At 39.5% G+C, this 16,253-nt stretch overlaps 1 protein-coding gene across 3 annotated transcripts in view; it reads right to left on the reverse strand.

The window, feature by feature from the left end:
* Positions 1 to 65: 65 nt before the first annotated feature.
* SIMC1 (SUMO interacting motifs containing 1) overlaps positions 66 to 16,253 on the reverse strand; it is an 84,159-nt gene continuing 67,971 nt past the window's right edge. The window contains exons 8-11 of one of the 3 annotated variants that reach the window (XM_087429389.1): positions 8,680 to 8,836; positions 8,453 to 8,537; positions 5,947 to 6,080; positions 825 to 904 (exon numbers count right to left, since the gene is read on the reverse strand). In XM_087429389.1, coding sequence (XP_087285515.1) covers positions 5,956 to 6,080; positions 8,453 to 8,537; positions 8,680 to 8,836 — 367 coding nt within the window. In that variant the 3' untranslated portion in view covers positions 825 to 904; positions 5,947 to 5,955. Of the gene's footprint in view, positions 905 to 5,946; positions 6,105 to 8,452; positions 8,538 to 8,679; positions 8,837 to 16,253 lie in introns of all 3 variants that reach the window. The other 2 variants (XM_087429388.1, XM_087429387.1) reach the window with 2 other exon arrangements.

A 16,253-nucleotide genomic window follows, 5' to 3' on the forward strand; every position in this document is an offset into this window, starting at 1 on the left:
TCCTGTTAAGAGCAGTTATTCCATTCTGCCTACTCAGTCATGGAACTTAAGCATGGTAAACTTGGTATTTTGAAAAACCATTGCCTTTTTATTGATTGATTGCTTTTAACATCAAATTTTTTGTAACACACTCAATCCTTTTTGTTTCTAGCCCCCCACATTACATTAGATCTTAATAGACTGGCCACAAAGTCAAATTTATAGGCAATATAAAAGGTCTAATATAGGATGTTTGTGTTCCATTAGGGAGAAACGGATCTTTCTCTTTCGAAACAGGTTGTCCGTACCTTGAATGACGTAACATTGATGTCTAGGATTTGTTCAGCAGAGGGGTTTTTTCACATCTTGAATAGAACTGTTAAACATATAGTGCATATAGTATTACCTTTTCAAAAAAAGTATAGATAAATAATTTATTAAAAAATATATACACCTTGTATAGTAAGCCATATTTGAGAATAGGCTAGGCTAGGATTATCAAAAAAAGGTATTTACTAAAGAGAAAGTTAGCATAACCTGCAGATAAATAAGATAGGTTTGGTCCTGTAAGGTTTTTAACTACTTTTCATACTTTTACAACTTCCAAGTAGTTGGAGATAGAGTTCAGGAGGTATTCTTGGTGTTCAGTGCTTAGGAGGACCTCAGGGGCTGCTCCAGTTCTCAGGAGAGGGCTCTGCGTCGGGGTTCAGGTCTGCGGTATAGAAGAGCAGGAGCTTCAACAAGTGCACTTTGTCCTGGAGCTGCGGGACCAGTGGCTCCCCCAGCATCTGGATCAGGCGGCCGCGGAAGGCCTCAATCTGTTTCTCCACGTCTACCACTGTGATGTCATCTCCTTGCTGGGGCTTGGGCTTAATCCTTTTGATTATTAAGTCTTTCCTATCAATCACTGAACTCCGTAAGTGCTCTGCAAGAGAGAAAAAGTCAGTTGAACTGTTCTGAACTCCTTTTTATTCCTTTATGATTTAAGATGAAGTCTGATTTTAGTAGGTGGGGTCTGGGCAAAGACTTGTTGACTAGTGACTGGGATACAAATCAAAGGCCGCCTGAGTATCTGTGGTAACTCCATTTCCAAAAGGTCCTTTGGTGTTGGTTCTCTCTGGTCCTCACGTTTTACACATTAAAAAGAAAATCTGTATTCTGTTTTATTTTTTCCCTTTGTTGATTTAAACAATAAACCCATATTAAACAATGAAACTATATTTAAAATTAATATAACCACTTGAGAAATATTCATGTGAATTTTGAATATCTTCAGGGAGATTTATCCCAAGTAGGAAAAGAATTGCAAAGAAATATTGAACTTAGTAAGTTTGTTGTGGTATTGGTTTACTGTAGTAATTCTGTTTTAAAAAAAAAAATTTTGCATATATTGTAGGATAGACCAAATGAATAAATACATTCAAGTTGTTCAAAACAATAGTTCTCACTGTGGGAGAAGAGAGATTCAGTTGTGGAATAGGAGGAGAGGAAGAATTCTGTGGGAGTGGAAATTGAGGTATCAGCATGAACTTGTATTTTAAAAAAATTATATAATTTACTAGCTCTGTTGTCAGAAAGGGCCTAGAAGCAGACACCTCAGTAGCAATCAGCATACTCAACACCCAGATCTTGGTTTCTAAATACCATTCCCCACTAAAAAAAACAAAACAATTTTTTTGGAGAAAAGGCTGATTCTAGGACCTTGGCAAGGAAATTACAAGGTGAACCTAGAACATCTTTCACAAGTAAGGGAATATTGAAAAACTGATGGGACATGTCAAAAGGACAAAGAAGCCAGCTTGAAGGGGGCTCCTGTTGGCCACATTTTAGACGTGATCATAAAAAAATGACAAAAATGGATTATAACACATGATCTGAGTCCATAGTGATAAAAAAAGAGGGGAGGGAGAAGGCCTCCCTTTTTCTAGAAGAAGGCCACTTAAGAAAAATAGAAGGAATGCAGAACTAGACAGTAAGCACTTTTCAACTTACTAATATAATAATGGATTCAGGTAAGAACCATCAATGGATGCTAAAACCATTGACCAAAAGACTGAACAGATTCACAGTCTCAAAGTTCTACCCTCTGGATTACAAATGGTCCTCGACTCAACAATGGTTCAATTTATGATTTTTCCACTTTATGATGGTGTGTATAAGATGCATTCAGTACAAACTGTACCTTTTGAATTTTGATCTTTTCCTGGGCTAACCATATGCGGTACGATATTCTCTCATGAAGCTGGACAGCAGCAGTGAACCGCAGCTTCCAGTCAGCCCCGCAATCATGAGGGTAAACAAATGATACCCTTACACCCATTCTGTACCCAGACAACCACTGTGTTTCACTTTCACTACAGTATTCAATAAATTACATGAGATACTCAATACTTTATTATAAAATAGGCATTGTGTTAGATGATTTTGCCCAAGTGCAGGCTAAAATGTAAGAGTTCTGAGCACGTTTAAGGTGGGCTAGGCTAAGCTATCATGTTTGGTAGGGTAGGGGTACTAAATGCATTTTCAACTTATGATATTTTCAACTTATGATGGGTTTATCGAGACATAGCCCCATCGTAAGTCGAAGAAGATCTGTACTACTAATGTCAAAGAGAACAATGGAGAAATCTTATCGACACTACATTAACCAAATGATCAAACTGAACGTTATCAATAATGGGACCAAACCGACTTTATTGCGTCTTGATGTCATGCACTAGGAAGGGGTGTACATCTTCATCTATTCAGTGTTCTTGTTAATAGTATTTAGGATGAAATCAAAATGTCCATATTATGAAAGACAAGTAAAGGCTGGGAGCTGTGTTAGATTAAAGGAGAACACAGAGCATAACAACCAAGTACAAGGTATTATATTTGACTGGATCCTGGCTCAAAACAAAACCAGCCACCTATAAAGGATATTATTGGGACATATTAGATAATATTCTATCAAGGATAAGTTTGCTGAGTGTGACAAGGAATATATGTAGGAGAATATCCTTATTCCTAGGCTGAAGTATTTAAGCATGAAAAAATATGATGGCGCAACTTACTCTCAACTGGTTCAGAAAAAAAAAAAAAAAAAAAGAGTATAGATCAGTCAATAGATAAACCAAATGTGGCAAAGTGTCAACAGCTGGTGAATCAAGATAAAGGGCATATGGGTGTTCACTGTACTAATCTTTAAACTTTTCTGTAGGTCCAGAAATAAAAATAATGGGGAAAAGAAAAAGAAGTTAAGAAGGCTTCTCCTCCCAAATCAACAGATCAGCCGCTATAGGGTTCTGGAAGTGTGTGGGATTGAGACAAAGGAGCACAAGGTCACATACGAGGCAAATGGGCTGATGAGAGCTCTGAGGACTTGACGACTCCCAGAAGCACCAGAGCAACTACAGCACCGTTTTCTCAATGTCCTCATTTAGAAAATTGGGGTAGTGGCACCCTCATTAACAGGGTTATGAGAAGGATTGAGCTACATGGTTTCCAGATGTTTGGGAAACAGAATAAACATTTGTAAGCAGTACATTAGGTTATTTTTCAAATAATATGCTCAATATGTTTTTCCTCAACCTTCAGATATCTTTTCAGGTAATGTCCTAAATTTCTAGCAATGGGCCTATCTGTAATCTGAAAAAAAGTATAAATACACTACAGAGTGTCCAAAAAAGTCTGGAAACACAAGAAGCAAAGCTGCCCTGAGATGTCATTGCAGGCCCCTTTCAACATTCAATCAACAAAAACTTACAGTGAGCACCTAATGTGTATCTGGACTACGCTAGACTCTGGGGATACAGTGAGATCAGAGACTTGGCCCAGCCCTCACGAACTGACATTCTAGTTGCAGGAAGCCTGACAGTAAACAAGCCAACAAAAACAATTACAGTTTTGGTGAGTGCAATCAAAGAAACCAACTGGATGCTGTGAGAAAGAGTAACTAACACTGGGGGAATGAGGGAAGCAGCCCATTCTAGTCAGGGAGGGACTCTTAGCTGAGGCCTGAAGGATGAGAAGGTCTAGGGGAAAAGCACTCCAGGGAGAGAGAAGAGCAAGTGCAAATGCCCCGAGGTTTGTTTTGAGAACTAGAGGTAAAATCTGGTGGTGAGAGGGAGAGCAGAACTGGTTCTGGAAGGCAGGCTAGGCCACAGAACAACGTGGAGTTTGGCCTGTGAGAGCAAAGGGTAGTATCTGGAGGGTTTTAAGCTGGGAAATGTGCTCTATTTCATTCTGCTTCTAGTGGAGAATGGTCATAGGGGGAAAAAAGCCTTTAGTAGAATTTGATTTTCTTAAAAAAGGCATGTGCCTTGGGGTGGGAAGACTTGGGGTGGGTGTGAGAAGAATCTGGAGTTTATTAAAATAATACAGGGAATTCACAGAAGCAAATGTTAGCAGTGCCCATCCAAGCACTGTCCAAGGGGGAGGAATCTTGGCCTGTGGACTTCAGCCCTTCTGGTACAGTTGGCAAGGCCTTGGATTTTATGCTTTGGTAGGGATGAGAGCTCTTATTGTGCTTATTGTGTGAGGCGACTCATGTGAAGGGTTTAGCACAATGCCTGGCTCAAGATATTTGGCTGACAGTATTGTTATAATTAGTCCCTGGATCAATACCAGGGATAGCTATTGTTATCGCCGTCATCATGATAGGAATCTCCAATCTAACAGTCACAGTGAGCTTGCTAACTTCTCTGCTGATCTTTCCCTCCGTTTATCTCCACATCAGTAATGGCAGAGCCTGGAGTCATCCTTCAGACTCAGTCTCCCAAGCCCTGTCAACCTGATCTCCACTGCCTTCCCTGCTGCACCACCCGCACCCCATCACCACTACCCCTCCCCGACCTCTCTGCTCCTCGCCAAACTATTCCCCACACCTCAGGGAGAGTGACCTTACTTAAAAACACTTTGATGGCTTCCCTTCACTTGGAATCAAGTTGCAATTCCTTAACATGGCCCAAAGGCTCTTCACACCCTGCCCTATCTACTATTCTACTCTCATCTGGTCTAGTCTCCCTTGCTCATTACATCCCAGTCCTACTAGTTTGTTCTTTGTTCCTTGGACTCACTAAGAAATTTCTTGCCTCAAGGCCCTTGGACGCTGCTTCTTCTTTCTGGAAAGCTTTGCCCTCCCTCTTTGCCTGGCTAACATGAGTACTTCTTATCTCAGCTGAAGTATCACCTCTTCAGGGAGGCCTTCCTGGGTCCCTCCAAAAACAGATTAGGTCCTCCTATTTTGTGCACTTGTACTTTCCTCCATAGCACTTATTTTAATTGTAATTACATGTTACTTGTGTGATTATTTGTTTAGGGTCTATCTCTTCACTAGACTGCAAGCTCTCTGAGGGCAGGGGCCACAGTGGTCTTCTTCACTGAAGTTTTCCCAATGAGCCAGGCTCAGCGAAGGCCGTCGGTAAACATTTGTTGCCTGGATGAATGTAAGAGTTGAACTGATCTTGCCTGCGTCTGCTTTTCTCCCCTCTGTGGACAGGGCTCCTTGCAGGAAGGCTGTGTATGTGACTCTCCTCGGAGTGAACTGGTGTCTGACTTCCACAAGCCGTCCTGCCTAAACTGTCCAGTAGAGTGGAATTCAGGAAAAGCACACATTTTGTTCATTTAAATATTATGTGTTTAAATTCCTAGAATTCATAATTTCAAAATATGAGGTTCTAACTATTCACAAGCATCAGGAAAACTCACGGCATATGACAATTTGTAATTCTGCTGAGGCTCAAACTTAAGTTGTATGGCTATGAAACTGGGGTGTGGAGGGTGATTCTCTCAGCCAGAGATTGTAAGCTCAACTGACAGCCCAGCATCCTCATCTCAGTGTGGATGCTCTGCCCTCTATGGAAACGTTTGCAAAATGTAAGGATTCAGGACATACTTCTCCCCAAGGTCAAGGGTCTATACAAAAGTAAGTTAATCCTGTTTAGAGAGTTTAGAAAATGGAGGGTTGGAAATTCCTTAGAATCTCACCTTCTAATCTCACCCAGTGATTTCATAGACAAGTAATTCCTTCCAGAGTGTTTTCAGTGCCCAGACTTCGGCAACAGACCTAAGTTTGAATCCTGGCTCTGCATTTACTTTTCTCTCAGCCTTTGTCTTCCAATCTGTAAAAGGGGGATGATACTCACCTTCACAAGGTTATTGGATTTCATAAGTCGGTGTATGTGAATTTACACAGTCTTCCTTCCCCTCTTCCTTCACACTAAGAGGTTCCCCTAGACAAAGGGCAAGGTGGGGCTCCCCAACCTCTTCTCCTCTTCCCCCACCTGTGGAGCTGGACAACTCAGGCTGACCTCAAAATGCCCTCAACATCATCCTCAGACCACCTGAAGAGGGCGGAGATGACTAAAGAGCCCTCACAGTGAAATGCCTACTGACAAGGACACTGGCCATTTCAGGGTACTGTTCGGTTGTGTTCTTTGTAGAACACTGCTTTCAAACTACTGGTTCCAAATATGTTTTCTTCTTTTTAACTCTTGGTCTCCAAAGAAGCTGGGGAGGATGTTAAGGATAAAATAGCATGGGAACACACCCCATTTCTTCTTGGTTGATTTACGTACACTGGTCTGAGGCCTTCCTCTCCCTTATTCAAAGCATAAGAATATTCTGTAATAAAAGTGGATCCCATGTCCATCTTAAGTCACTATTGCCCATGACCCAGGTTTATTCCCTGGGAGGCAAAACAGAAATGATCAAGAAGTGTTAAAGGTAAACTTAAAAAAAAAAACAAGCTGCTTTAATATTAATCTTTCTGCTAGATCTCTGAAAGAAACAATTACATAAACCTCAATGAGGCTAAAGACACACAGAATTTGCCTTTGGGGCTTTGTTCTGAGAAGGACACGTATCTTTCTTTGAGGGTGCTAAAAAATGCACAAACTACACAACCACACATCGTGGCTGTGACAATGTGCTCTTTTACGTTTTGGTTACAATAGCCTGAAACCTAGAGAAGTCCCTTGCAGCCTACTCCTGGCTAGGCAAATAGGCAGACTGAGATTCAACTAACATTGACTGAGCACTTACTACTTTCTTCTCACACCCATTAGTAATCAGTCCTGGCAAGTTATGTATTAGCATCCCCATTCTACAGAAGGGAAAAACTGAGGTCTAGAGACATAAAGTTAGCTGCCCAACACAGAGTAAGTGGTGGAGTTGGGATTTAAACTCAAACCTTCTGCCTTAAATCCAGTGCTTTTTTTAAATGTTTCCTCAGTTCCAGGCCCGAGAGGGTGCATGGGCTATCTTACCTTCCCAAGTGCCATTACTGAGCTACAGGCAACCTCAACGTGATCACGGCAGGTAAGATATACACACACGTCCCCCCTTACTGTTTGAGAACAAGTTGCCGACATTGTGCCCCTCCACCTCATACTTTAGTATGGATTTCCTAAGACCAACGACGTTTACTTTCATAAGCCAGGATAATTATCAAAAATAGGAAATTTAATAGTAATATAATACTATTATCAAATCTATTTAAATTTCACCAATTGTCCCTGTAATGTACTTCACAGCCTATTTTTTCCTGGTTCAGGATCCAATCCAGGACGATGTTTTGCATTTAGTATTTATTTGCTTTAGTTTCTTTTTAATCTGGAACAGTTCCTTAGTCTTTCTTTGTTTTTAAGACACTGGCACTTTTTGAAGAGTACAGGCCAAAAAAGTATTCTGTAAAAGGTCCCTAAATCTGAGTTTGTCTGATGCTTCCTTGTGATTAGATTCAGGTTATGAATTTTGGGCAAAAACACTACATAAGTGATGAGGTGTCCTTCTGAATAGCATCACATCAAGAGGAATGCCAGTTTTCCCCCCTCTTAAGTTACTACTTTTCCCTTTGTAATTAATAAATCAGTTTTCCTAATGGCTTCATTAATCCTTGGCTAATAAACTCATTCTCATTTGAAGCAACTATTCCATCATTATCCTTGCCAATATTCGCCTCCTGAGTGTTAATTAGTCTAACTCCCCTGGATCCTCATTGATCATTGGTTTCGCCTGTGACTTGAGGAAAGCCACTTTCACAGACTTTAGGGTGTCCTTATATCTTTTGCAAGAGTACACTTTCAACTAGCCACTGATTTGCTCTGTATTTGCATCATACTGATGGATGTTTATAATGTCCATAGTCAGTGAGCAATCGACCCACCAATGACGTTGCAGTGATGGGCCAGGAAAAGATGCCAGGGCTAAATCAGGTCATTACCAAAGACTTCTCAAGTTATGATGACTTTTGCTTACCTACACAACTAATAACTGTGAGGACCACTGTATTATGCACCATAACAAAAATATGTGACTTCTTCTATTTCATAGCAGTGATTCCACCTATGTCACTCCTTGTGCCTATGGCTACGACCAAGGAACAATGCTTTATGGAAGCTAGCAAATTAGAATCCCCTAGGTAACCTTAATTCATAATAATGTCCACTGTGAGCCTCTCGCACCATCTTATTTGTGAATCAATGCTTCTTACCTCTTAAAACATGTTGATAACTGGATAACAGAAACTGCAGATGCTCAACCAGCTCATCCCATGTCTGCCACTGGGTTTTATCCGACTGCGGAGATAGTAAAAGCAATTGGCAATAAATGCCTTCCTCAATTAAAGATTTTGTGAAGTTTTCAAGTCACTTTTACATAATGCTCAAGGATTAGGGGAAAGGTTTTCTAGGCCTGGAACTGAAGCAGGGAAAAACGTACCTGACACTTGAGCAGTGATGTAGAATTGTTCAGAAAATAGAGGGCCTGGGCCAGAGACAAGGGCAGGCGGGTGGGTGTCTCGCAGCTGTGGAGGAATATGATTTCCAACACTTTGCAGCGCAGCAGGTGGCTTTCCATGGTAGTAAAGAACATCTCTCTGTGTGGAGAAGAGGAGGAAGGAGTTAACCAGCATAACTATTATTTCAAGGACTATATACCACAATTCCGCCTGACTGCTCTAACATTTGCTCTAACAGAGACGGCTAGGGCCGGTCCCGTGGCTTAGCGGTTAAGTGCGTGCGCTCTGATGCTGGCGACCCGGGTTCGGATCCCGGGCACGCACAGACCCAGTGCTTCTCCCGCCATGCTGAGGCTGAGTCCCACATACAGCAACTGGAAGGATGTGCAACTATGACATACAACTATCTACTGGGGCTTTGGGGGAAAAAATAAATTAAAAAAAAAAAAAAAAGAGACGGCTAAGAAGGAATACAATGGAGGCCTACAAAATCACAAAGCTTGTGGACAGGGCAGAATGGATTTGTTCCTGAATTAACAACTGCCAGAGGAGGGAAAAGTCATTGACATTTGAAAAAGACAAGTTTAGGACCCATTAGAAAGAATTACGTCATAGCGTAACTAAGAGAATTAATACTGAGAATAAATATTTCTGAATGTCCAAAATGTGCCAAGATACTGTTTGGCATAGCAAAGAATATTAAGATAAATAAAAGAGGGTTTTGCTCTCAAAAAGCTGATAGTTCAACAGGGGTAAGAGGTATGCAATGGGAATTTAAATAAAGTGCAGGGCAATGGTACATGCATGCGAGGTACCTGTGGTGCTCTAGGGATACAAGGAAGAGAGCACATTTGGTCAGGGAACTGGAAGTGGCCTTCTCATGGAGGAAGAGGCCACTAGTGGTCTAGGAGGAAGGCTCAAGGCAGGAGGCATTTCAATGGAGCGAAAAACATGAGCAAAAACAAAGAAGTAAAAAATACACAGCTGTGACATTGTAGCTTCTTAAATTTCAAGTCTAGGACTTGATAGTCCCAGAGGGACTCTCGCCTCTGACTTTGTCACTCTACCCAGTGCAGGGCTTGATCAGCAAGGGTGGGCTGGAGCCCATTCAGCACCTTAGAGCAGGCAAGCTATAAAACTGCAGCTTTGCTTCAGGAAGGTGGATCAAACTCACTGTTCTAAAAGCAATGTCAGCTTCCAAAAAAATGTTATGAATCTCAGATGCACAGGGTACATCTCTGGACTGCCTGAAGGTTTGTTTGGGAGTCCTTGCCAGGTCTGCTAGTCATAGCAGTTTTGGGAAGCAGACAGCTGTGAGCAGAGAAGGAGATGGCAGCAAGGAGGAACAGCATGACTTGCCTAATCAACAAGCAACAGAGCTAGCCCCAGATCCAAGAGCTCTTTCTCTACAACATCCTGCCCCTTTGCAGTTTTGCAACATCTGGGAAAATAGGGGGTTCTTTGTGCTACTGCCATTTATAAAAGTGATAAATAAGAAAGTATCTATTCATTTTTATTTTCTTTTTTCCCTTTACCTTTGCTTTTCCACCAAGCACATATATTATTTGTGAAAAAGCAAAGTTTAAAAAGCAAATGAATGAATTTTAACTTTGCTTCTTACTATTCAAAGGTTTTAAAAAGTCTACAATATTTGTGAAAATCTATTTTATCTCTTTAATGTTTTTAAAATCATTTTCTATACCTTCTCAGAAATCTTCTTTAATGCAAAGAACTCTAAGTTATTACATTTGCAAGATATTCCCCAAATTCTTTTAAAGCCTAATTTCTACTGTGCATTTGGCCTATTACTCTTACAAGACAGATTTCCCATTCAGTAACCTTTTATTTCAAACAGTATTTTCTCTTCCAATTTTTTCTTTCAGGGCTTGCATTTGTCCTGGTTTTACAATCCACAGATGGCAAAGAGAGATATACAAAGGACCAGAGGTAATTTTAATGTATTGGACATAGTAGGAAATGGAATACTAATTATCTATAGCAATTCAAATTTAAATTTTAAATTATTTATTTATTTATTTTTCCCCCAAAGCCCCAGTAGATAGTTGTATATCATAGCTGCACATCCTTCTAGTTGCTGCATGTGGGACGCGGCCTCAGCATGGCCGGAGAAGCGGTGCGTCAGTGTGCGCCCGGGATCCCAACCGGCCGCCAGCAGTGGAGCGCGCGCACTTAACTGCTAAGCCACGGGGCCGGCCCTCAAATTTAAATTTTAAAAGCAAGATACAGAGGAAGGCCAACATCCAGATTCAGCATTAACAGAGTAGTTGGTATTGGATTTACCCTCCTATCATAAACAATTATAAAACTGGATAAAATATATGAAATAACTATTTACAGGCACTGAACAAGCTACTGCAAAGGACTTATTCTTGAAAGAAAGGAAACAAAAGTGGTGAACCCCACATTTACCCAGGATTTCTTGCTGGGGGTATAAGGCAGAGGAAAGTGTGGGTCTAAAACAGAAAGCAGTGGGCTTGCTGGGCAGAGCAGAGACTGGAGTTCAGGACAGCTAAGGTGGCTGGAATTTGTATCAGAGAAGAGGGAGCTGAACAGATGTGTGTAAAGGGCCCCCTTAGCACATGTGCAGGGAGAAGTTCCAAAAGCCCGAGAAAGAACAGCTTCTGGGGGGCTGTGAGGTGAGAGGAGATGCTGGAGATCTCCCAGGGCTGAGAGACATGGGGATTTGAATGAGCTAGAGATCTCACTGAACATCTCGGGCATTCAGTTGAGAACCCAAAAGCACTAAGCCTCAAGACTCTAGCCCTTTAATAAGCGCTGCTTTAGAACCACCCTTACAAATCCCAGGAACAAGCCTCAACAGGAGAGAGCTAATCTGCCAGGAAATCAACTGCCTGCCAGAATAAAACCAATACTCTTTAAAGGAAGACAGCAAATTTTAGACTATCAATAATGTAGCATTTACAATGTGCAGTATACAATAAAAAATTATTAGACAAGGGAAAAAGCAAAATGTCCAGAGAAACAGGCTGAGATATTACAGATGCTGGAATTAGTAGACAAGGACCTTAGAGCAGCTATTATAAATATGTTCAAGATTAAAAAGCCAACCAACCAACGAAGATGTATATAATGAGTGACTAGATGGGGACTATCAGCAGAGAGAAATGGAAACTATAAAAATGAACCAAATGCAAACTCTAGATCTGAAAAACACAAAACTGAAATAGAGAAAAAAATAAATAAAACAAAGCAAAACAATAGAAAACACCAGAACCTCAGTGATCTGTGGACAGCATTAAGCAGTCTAACATATATGTACTTGAATTCCCAGAAGATGAGAGTGTGGGGCAAAAAAATAATGGCCAAAATGTTTCAAAATTTGATGAAAAATATCAACTCACAGATTCAAGAAGCTCAATAAACCCCAAGCAGGATAAATGTAAAGGAAACCACGTGCAGGTATCATAATCAAATTGCTAAAAATAAAAAATAAAGCAGCTAGAGAAAAAAGACACAGGACATACAGGGGAACAAGAGTAAGCAATTCTAACGACTTCTCATTAGCAAGCCAGAAGAAAATGGAACATCTTTAAAATAAAGAAAGAAAAAATACCTATTAACCTAGAATTTACACCAAGTAAAAACACCACTCATAAACGAAGGTGACATGAAAACATTTCCAGATAAACAAGAGCTGAGAGAATTCATTATAAGTAGACCTGCACTACAAATAATAGTAAAAGAAGCAAGTTCTTTGAGTGGAAGAGAAATGATACCAGATGGAACTTGGATCTTCAAGAAGGAAAAAGGAACACCAGAAATGGTAACTATGTGGGCCTAATGTGTGTTTTTTCCAACACTACCAAACAATTAACTCAACTCTGACAATATATACTTGGCGGTAGCGTCAGATCCCACAGGTTAAGGGCTCAGTCCTACAAGACTGTCCTCCCACTCTCACTTCAGATGCCAATTGAAAGTTCATCTGTGCTTCTGAACGACAGCTATAGATGCGAGGTTCCCAGGACCCCCTCACTGAGTTTGATTAATTTGTGAGAGCAGCTCACAGAACTCAGAGAAATATTTTACTTTCTAGATCACCAGTTTATTATACAAGGATATAACTCAGGAACAGCCAGATGGAAGAGATACATAGGGCAAGGTATGTGGGAAAAGGTGAGGAGCTTCCATGCCCTCTGGGCATGTCATTCTTCTGGTATCTCCACGTGTTCACCAACCCTAAGCTCTCCTAATACTGTCCTTTTGAGTTTGTAAGGAGGCTTCATTAGATGGGCGTGGGTGATTAAATCATTGGCCATTGGTGATTGAACTATTTCCAGCCCCTCTCCCCTCCTTGCAGGTAGGGATAGGGTGGAAGGAGTGGGGGATTGGGGACATGGTTGGTTCCCCTAGCAACCAGCCCCTATTCTTAGGTGACCTAGAGACATTCCAAAAGTCACCTCATTAACATAATAAAAGACACTTTTTATCTATCTCATCACTTAGCAAATTCCAACGGTTTTAGGAGCTCTGTGCCAGGAATGGGATGAAGACCAAATATATATTTTCTATTACAAATCACAATATCACAGTGGGTAAATATAAAAGACATTTTCCCCCTCATCTCTTAATTTACTTTAAAAACAGCTAAATGTTTATAGCAAAAATATGACTTCATCCTGGAGTTTATACATACGTAAAAGTAAAATGTATGACAATAAAGCACAAAGGATGGGAGTGGGGTAAATGGAAATACACAGTTGTAAGATTCTTACATTATATGTTAAGTGATATAATATTAATTCAAGGCAGACTGTAGTAAGTTAAGGATGCATATTGTAATTCTAAGAGCAAGCTTTAAAAAAATACATTTGCTGAAAAAGCGTTTGATAAAATTCAGTACCCACTTGTGATAAAAACAGAAAACTAGGAATAGAAGGGAACTTCTTCAACTTGTTAATGAACATCCACAAAAAAACCTACAGCTAGCATTGGGTTGTAATTAGTATTTGGGTGCTGAACATGATGTAATCTATGCAGGAATAGAAGTACAATGATGTACACCTGAAATTTTTACAATGTTATAAACCAATGTTACTGCAATAAACAAAAAATTAAAAAAAAAAAAAAAAGAAACAACACACACACAAAAAATGATGAACTGATATTTTAATTAATCAACAGTTAATTAATGGACTGAATGCTTTCCCCTAGATCACGAACAAAACAAAGACGTCTGCTTTCACCACTGCTTATTCAACACAGTGATGGAAATTCTAGCCACTGCAGTAAGGCAAGAAAAAGAAATAAAAGGCATAAAGATTGGAAAGGAAGAAATAAAACTGTCCTTATTTACAGAGGACATGATGACACAGGTAGGTCTACAGAGATAATCCCAAGGAATCTTTGGCACAAAAGTAAAGTATTATCCATAAAAGGAAAAAACTGATAAGCTGGATTTCATCAACATTTAAAACTTTTTTCTGTGAAAGATCTTGTTAAAAGGATGAAAAAGACAAACTATAAAATGGGAAAAAATATTTGCAAACCAAAGATCTGACAAAGGACTAGTATCTAGAATATATAAAGATTCTCAAAACTCAACAGTAAACAATCCATTTAGAACACGAAAAAGAGACATTTTAGTAAAGAAGTTATACAGATGGCAATTAAGCACATGAAAAGATGTTCAACTTCATTAGCCATTAGAGAAATGAAAATGAAAATCACAATGAGATATCACCACACACCTATCAGAATGGCTAAAATAAAAAATAGTGACAATGACAAATGCTGGCCACGATGCAGAGAAATGATCACTCACACACTGCTGGTGGGAATGTAAAATGGTACAGCCACACAGGGAAAGTTTGGCCGTTTCTTAAAAAACTAAACATGTAACTACTATATGACACACAAATTGCACTCTTTGTCATTTATTACAGAGAAATGAAGACTTACGTTCACGTGAAAATTTGTACATGAATATTTACAGAAGTGTTATTCATAAAAGCCCCAAACTGGAAACAACACAAATATCCTTCAATGGGTAAATGGTTAAAAAAAATTGATGGTATACCCACACCACGGAATACTATTCAGCAATAAAAATGAATGAAACATTGATACACACAACAATCTTGATTCAGATCAACAATCTTGATCTCTAGAGAATTATGCTGAGTGAAAAACACCAATCCCAAAAGGTTACATATTGTATGATTCCATTTATACAACATTCTTGAAATGACAAAATTGTAAAAATGGAGAATAGATTAGTAGTTGCTAGGGGTTAAGAAGGGGTGGGGGCAGGAGGGAAGTGGGTATGGCTATAAAAGGGCAACATGAGTAATCCTTGTAGTGATACAAATGTTCTGTCTCTTGGCTTGTATCAATCTTGCTATCTTGGTTGTGATACTGCACTATAGTTTTGCAATATGTTACCATTGAGGGAAACTGGGTAAACAGGACCTGGATCTCTGTATTAGTCCTTACAACTGCATGTGAATCTAGACTTACATGAAAATAAAATTTTAATTAAAAAAAAAGAGCTTAAAAAACCAATAGAAGAGATAAAATAGAATAGAAAATACTTATTAATCCAAAGAAGGCAGAAAAGGAGGTAAAAATGAACAAAGAACAAGAGGGACAAACAGCAAGATGATAGATGTAAAACTGATAATTAAATGTATATGGAATAAATAACTCCAATTAAAAGGCAGGGATTGTCAGTTGCCTAAAAAAGCAAATCTTAACTACAGTCATGAGTCGCTTAAGGATGGGGATACATTCTGAGAAATGTGTTGGTAGGTGATTGCGTCGTTGTGCAAACATCATAGTGTATAATGTATGTGCTGTTTACAATAAACATGTTTTTTTCTTTTAACTTTTTGTTAGACTCACATAAGAGTTGCAAGAATAGTACAAAGAATTCCCAAATACCCTTAATACCTTTCAACCAGATTCCCCAAATGTTAAAACATTTACCACATCTTTATCCTTCTGTCTCTTCATTTTTTTTCTCTGTACTATTTGATAGTAAGTTGCATTAACGATGCCCATATATCCCTAAATACTTCAGTGTATAATTCCTAAAAACAAGAATGTTCTCTTAGATAACCAAGTACAATGATCAAAATCAGGTAATTAACCTTAACACAATATCATTATCCATAGATTTTAATCAGATTTCACTGTCTGAATGAAGCTGTTTATAGCAAAAGAAAATCCCAGATTACACATTGCATTCAGTTGTCTGGTAGTCTTGTCTGAGGAACAGTTCCTCAATTTTGCTTTGTCTTTCATGACATGGACATTTTTGAAAAGTGCAGGTCATTTTTTTTCACAGAATGTTTCTCATTTGGGATTTGTCTGATAATTTTCCATGATTAGATTGAGGTTATGCAGTTTTTGGCAGAAGTACTGCAACAATAACGTTTTGGGGGCTGGCTCGGTGGTGTAGTGGTTAAGTTCACACACTCTACTTCAGTGGCCTGGGGTCTGCAGGTTTGGATCCTGGGCGCAGACCTACACACTGCACATCAAGCCACTTGGCAGTGTCCCACATACAAAA

The sequence above is a fragment of the Ceratotherium simum genome, chromosome 4 (assembly GCF_057802395.1).
Source record: "Ceratotherium simum simum isolate JZ-2026a chromosome 4, ASM5780239v1, whole genome shotgun sequence".
Classification (NCBI taxonomy): Eukaryota; Metazoa; Chordata; class Mammalia; order Perissodactyla; family Rhinocerotidae; genus Ceratotherium; species Ceratotherium simum.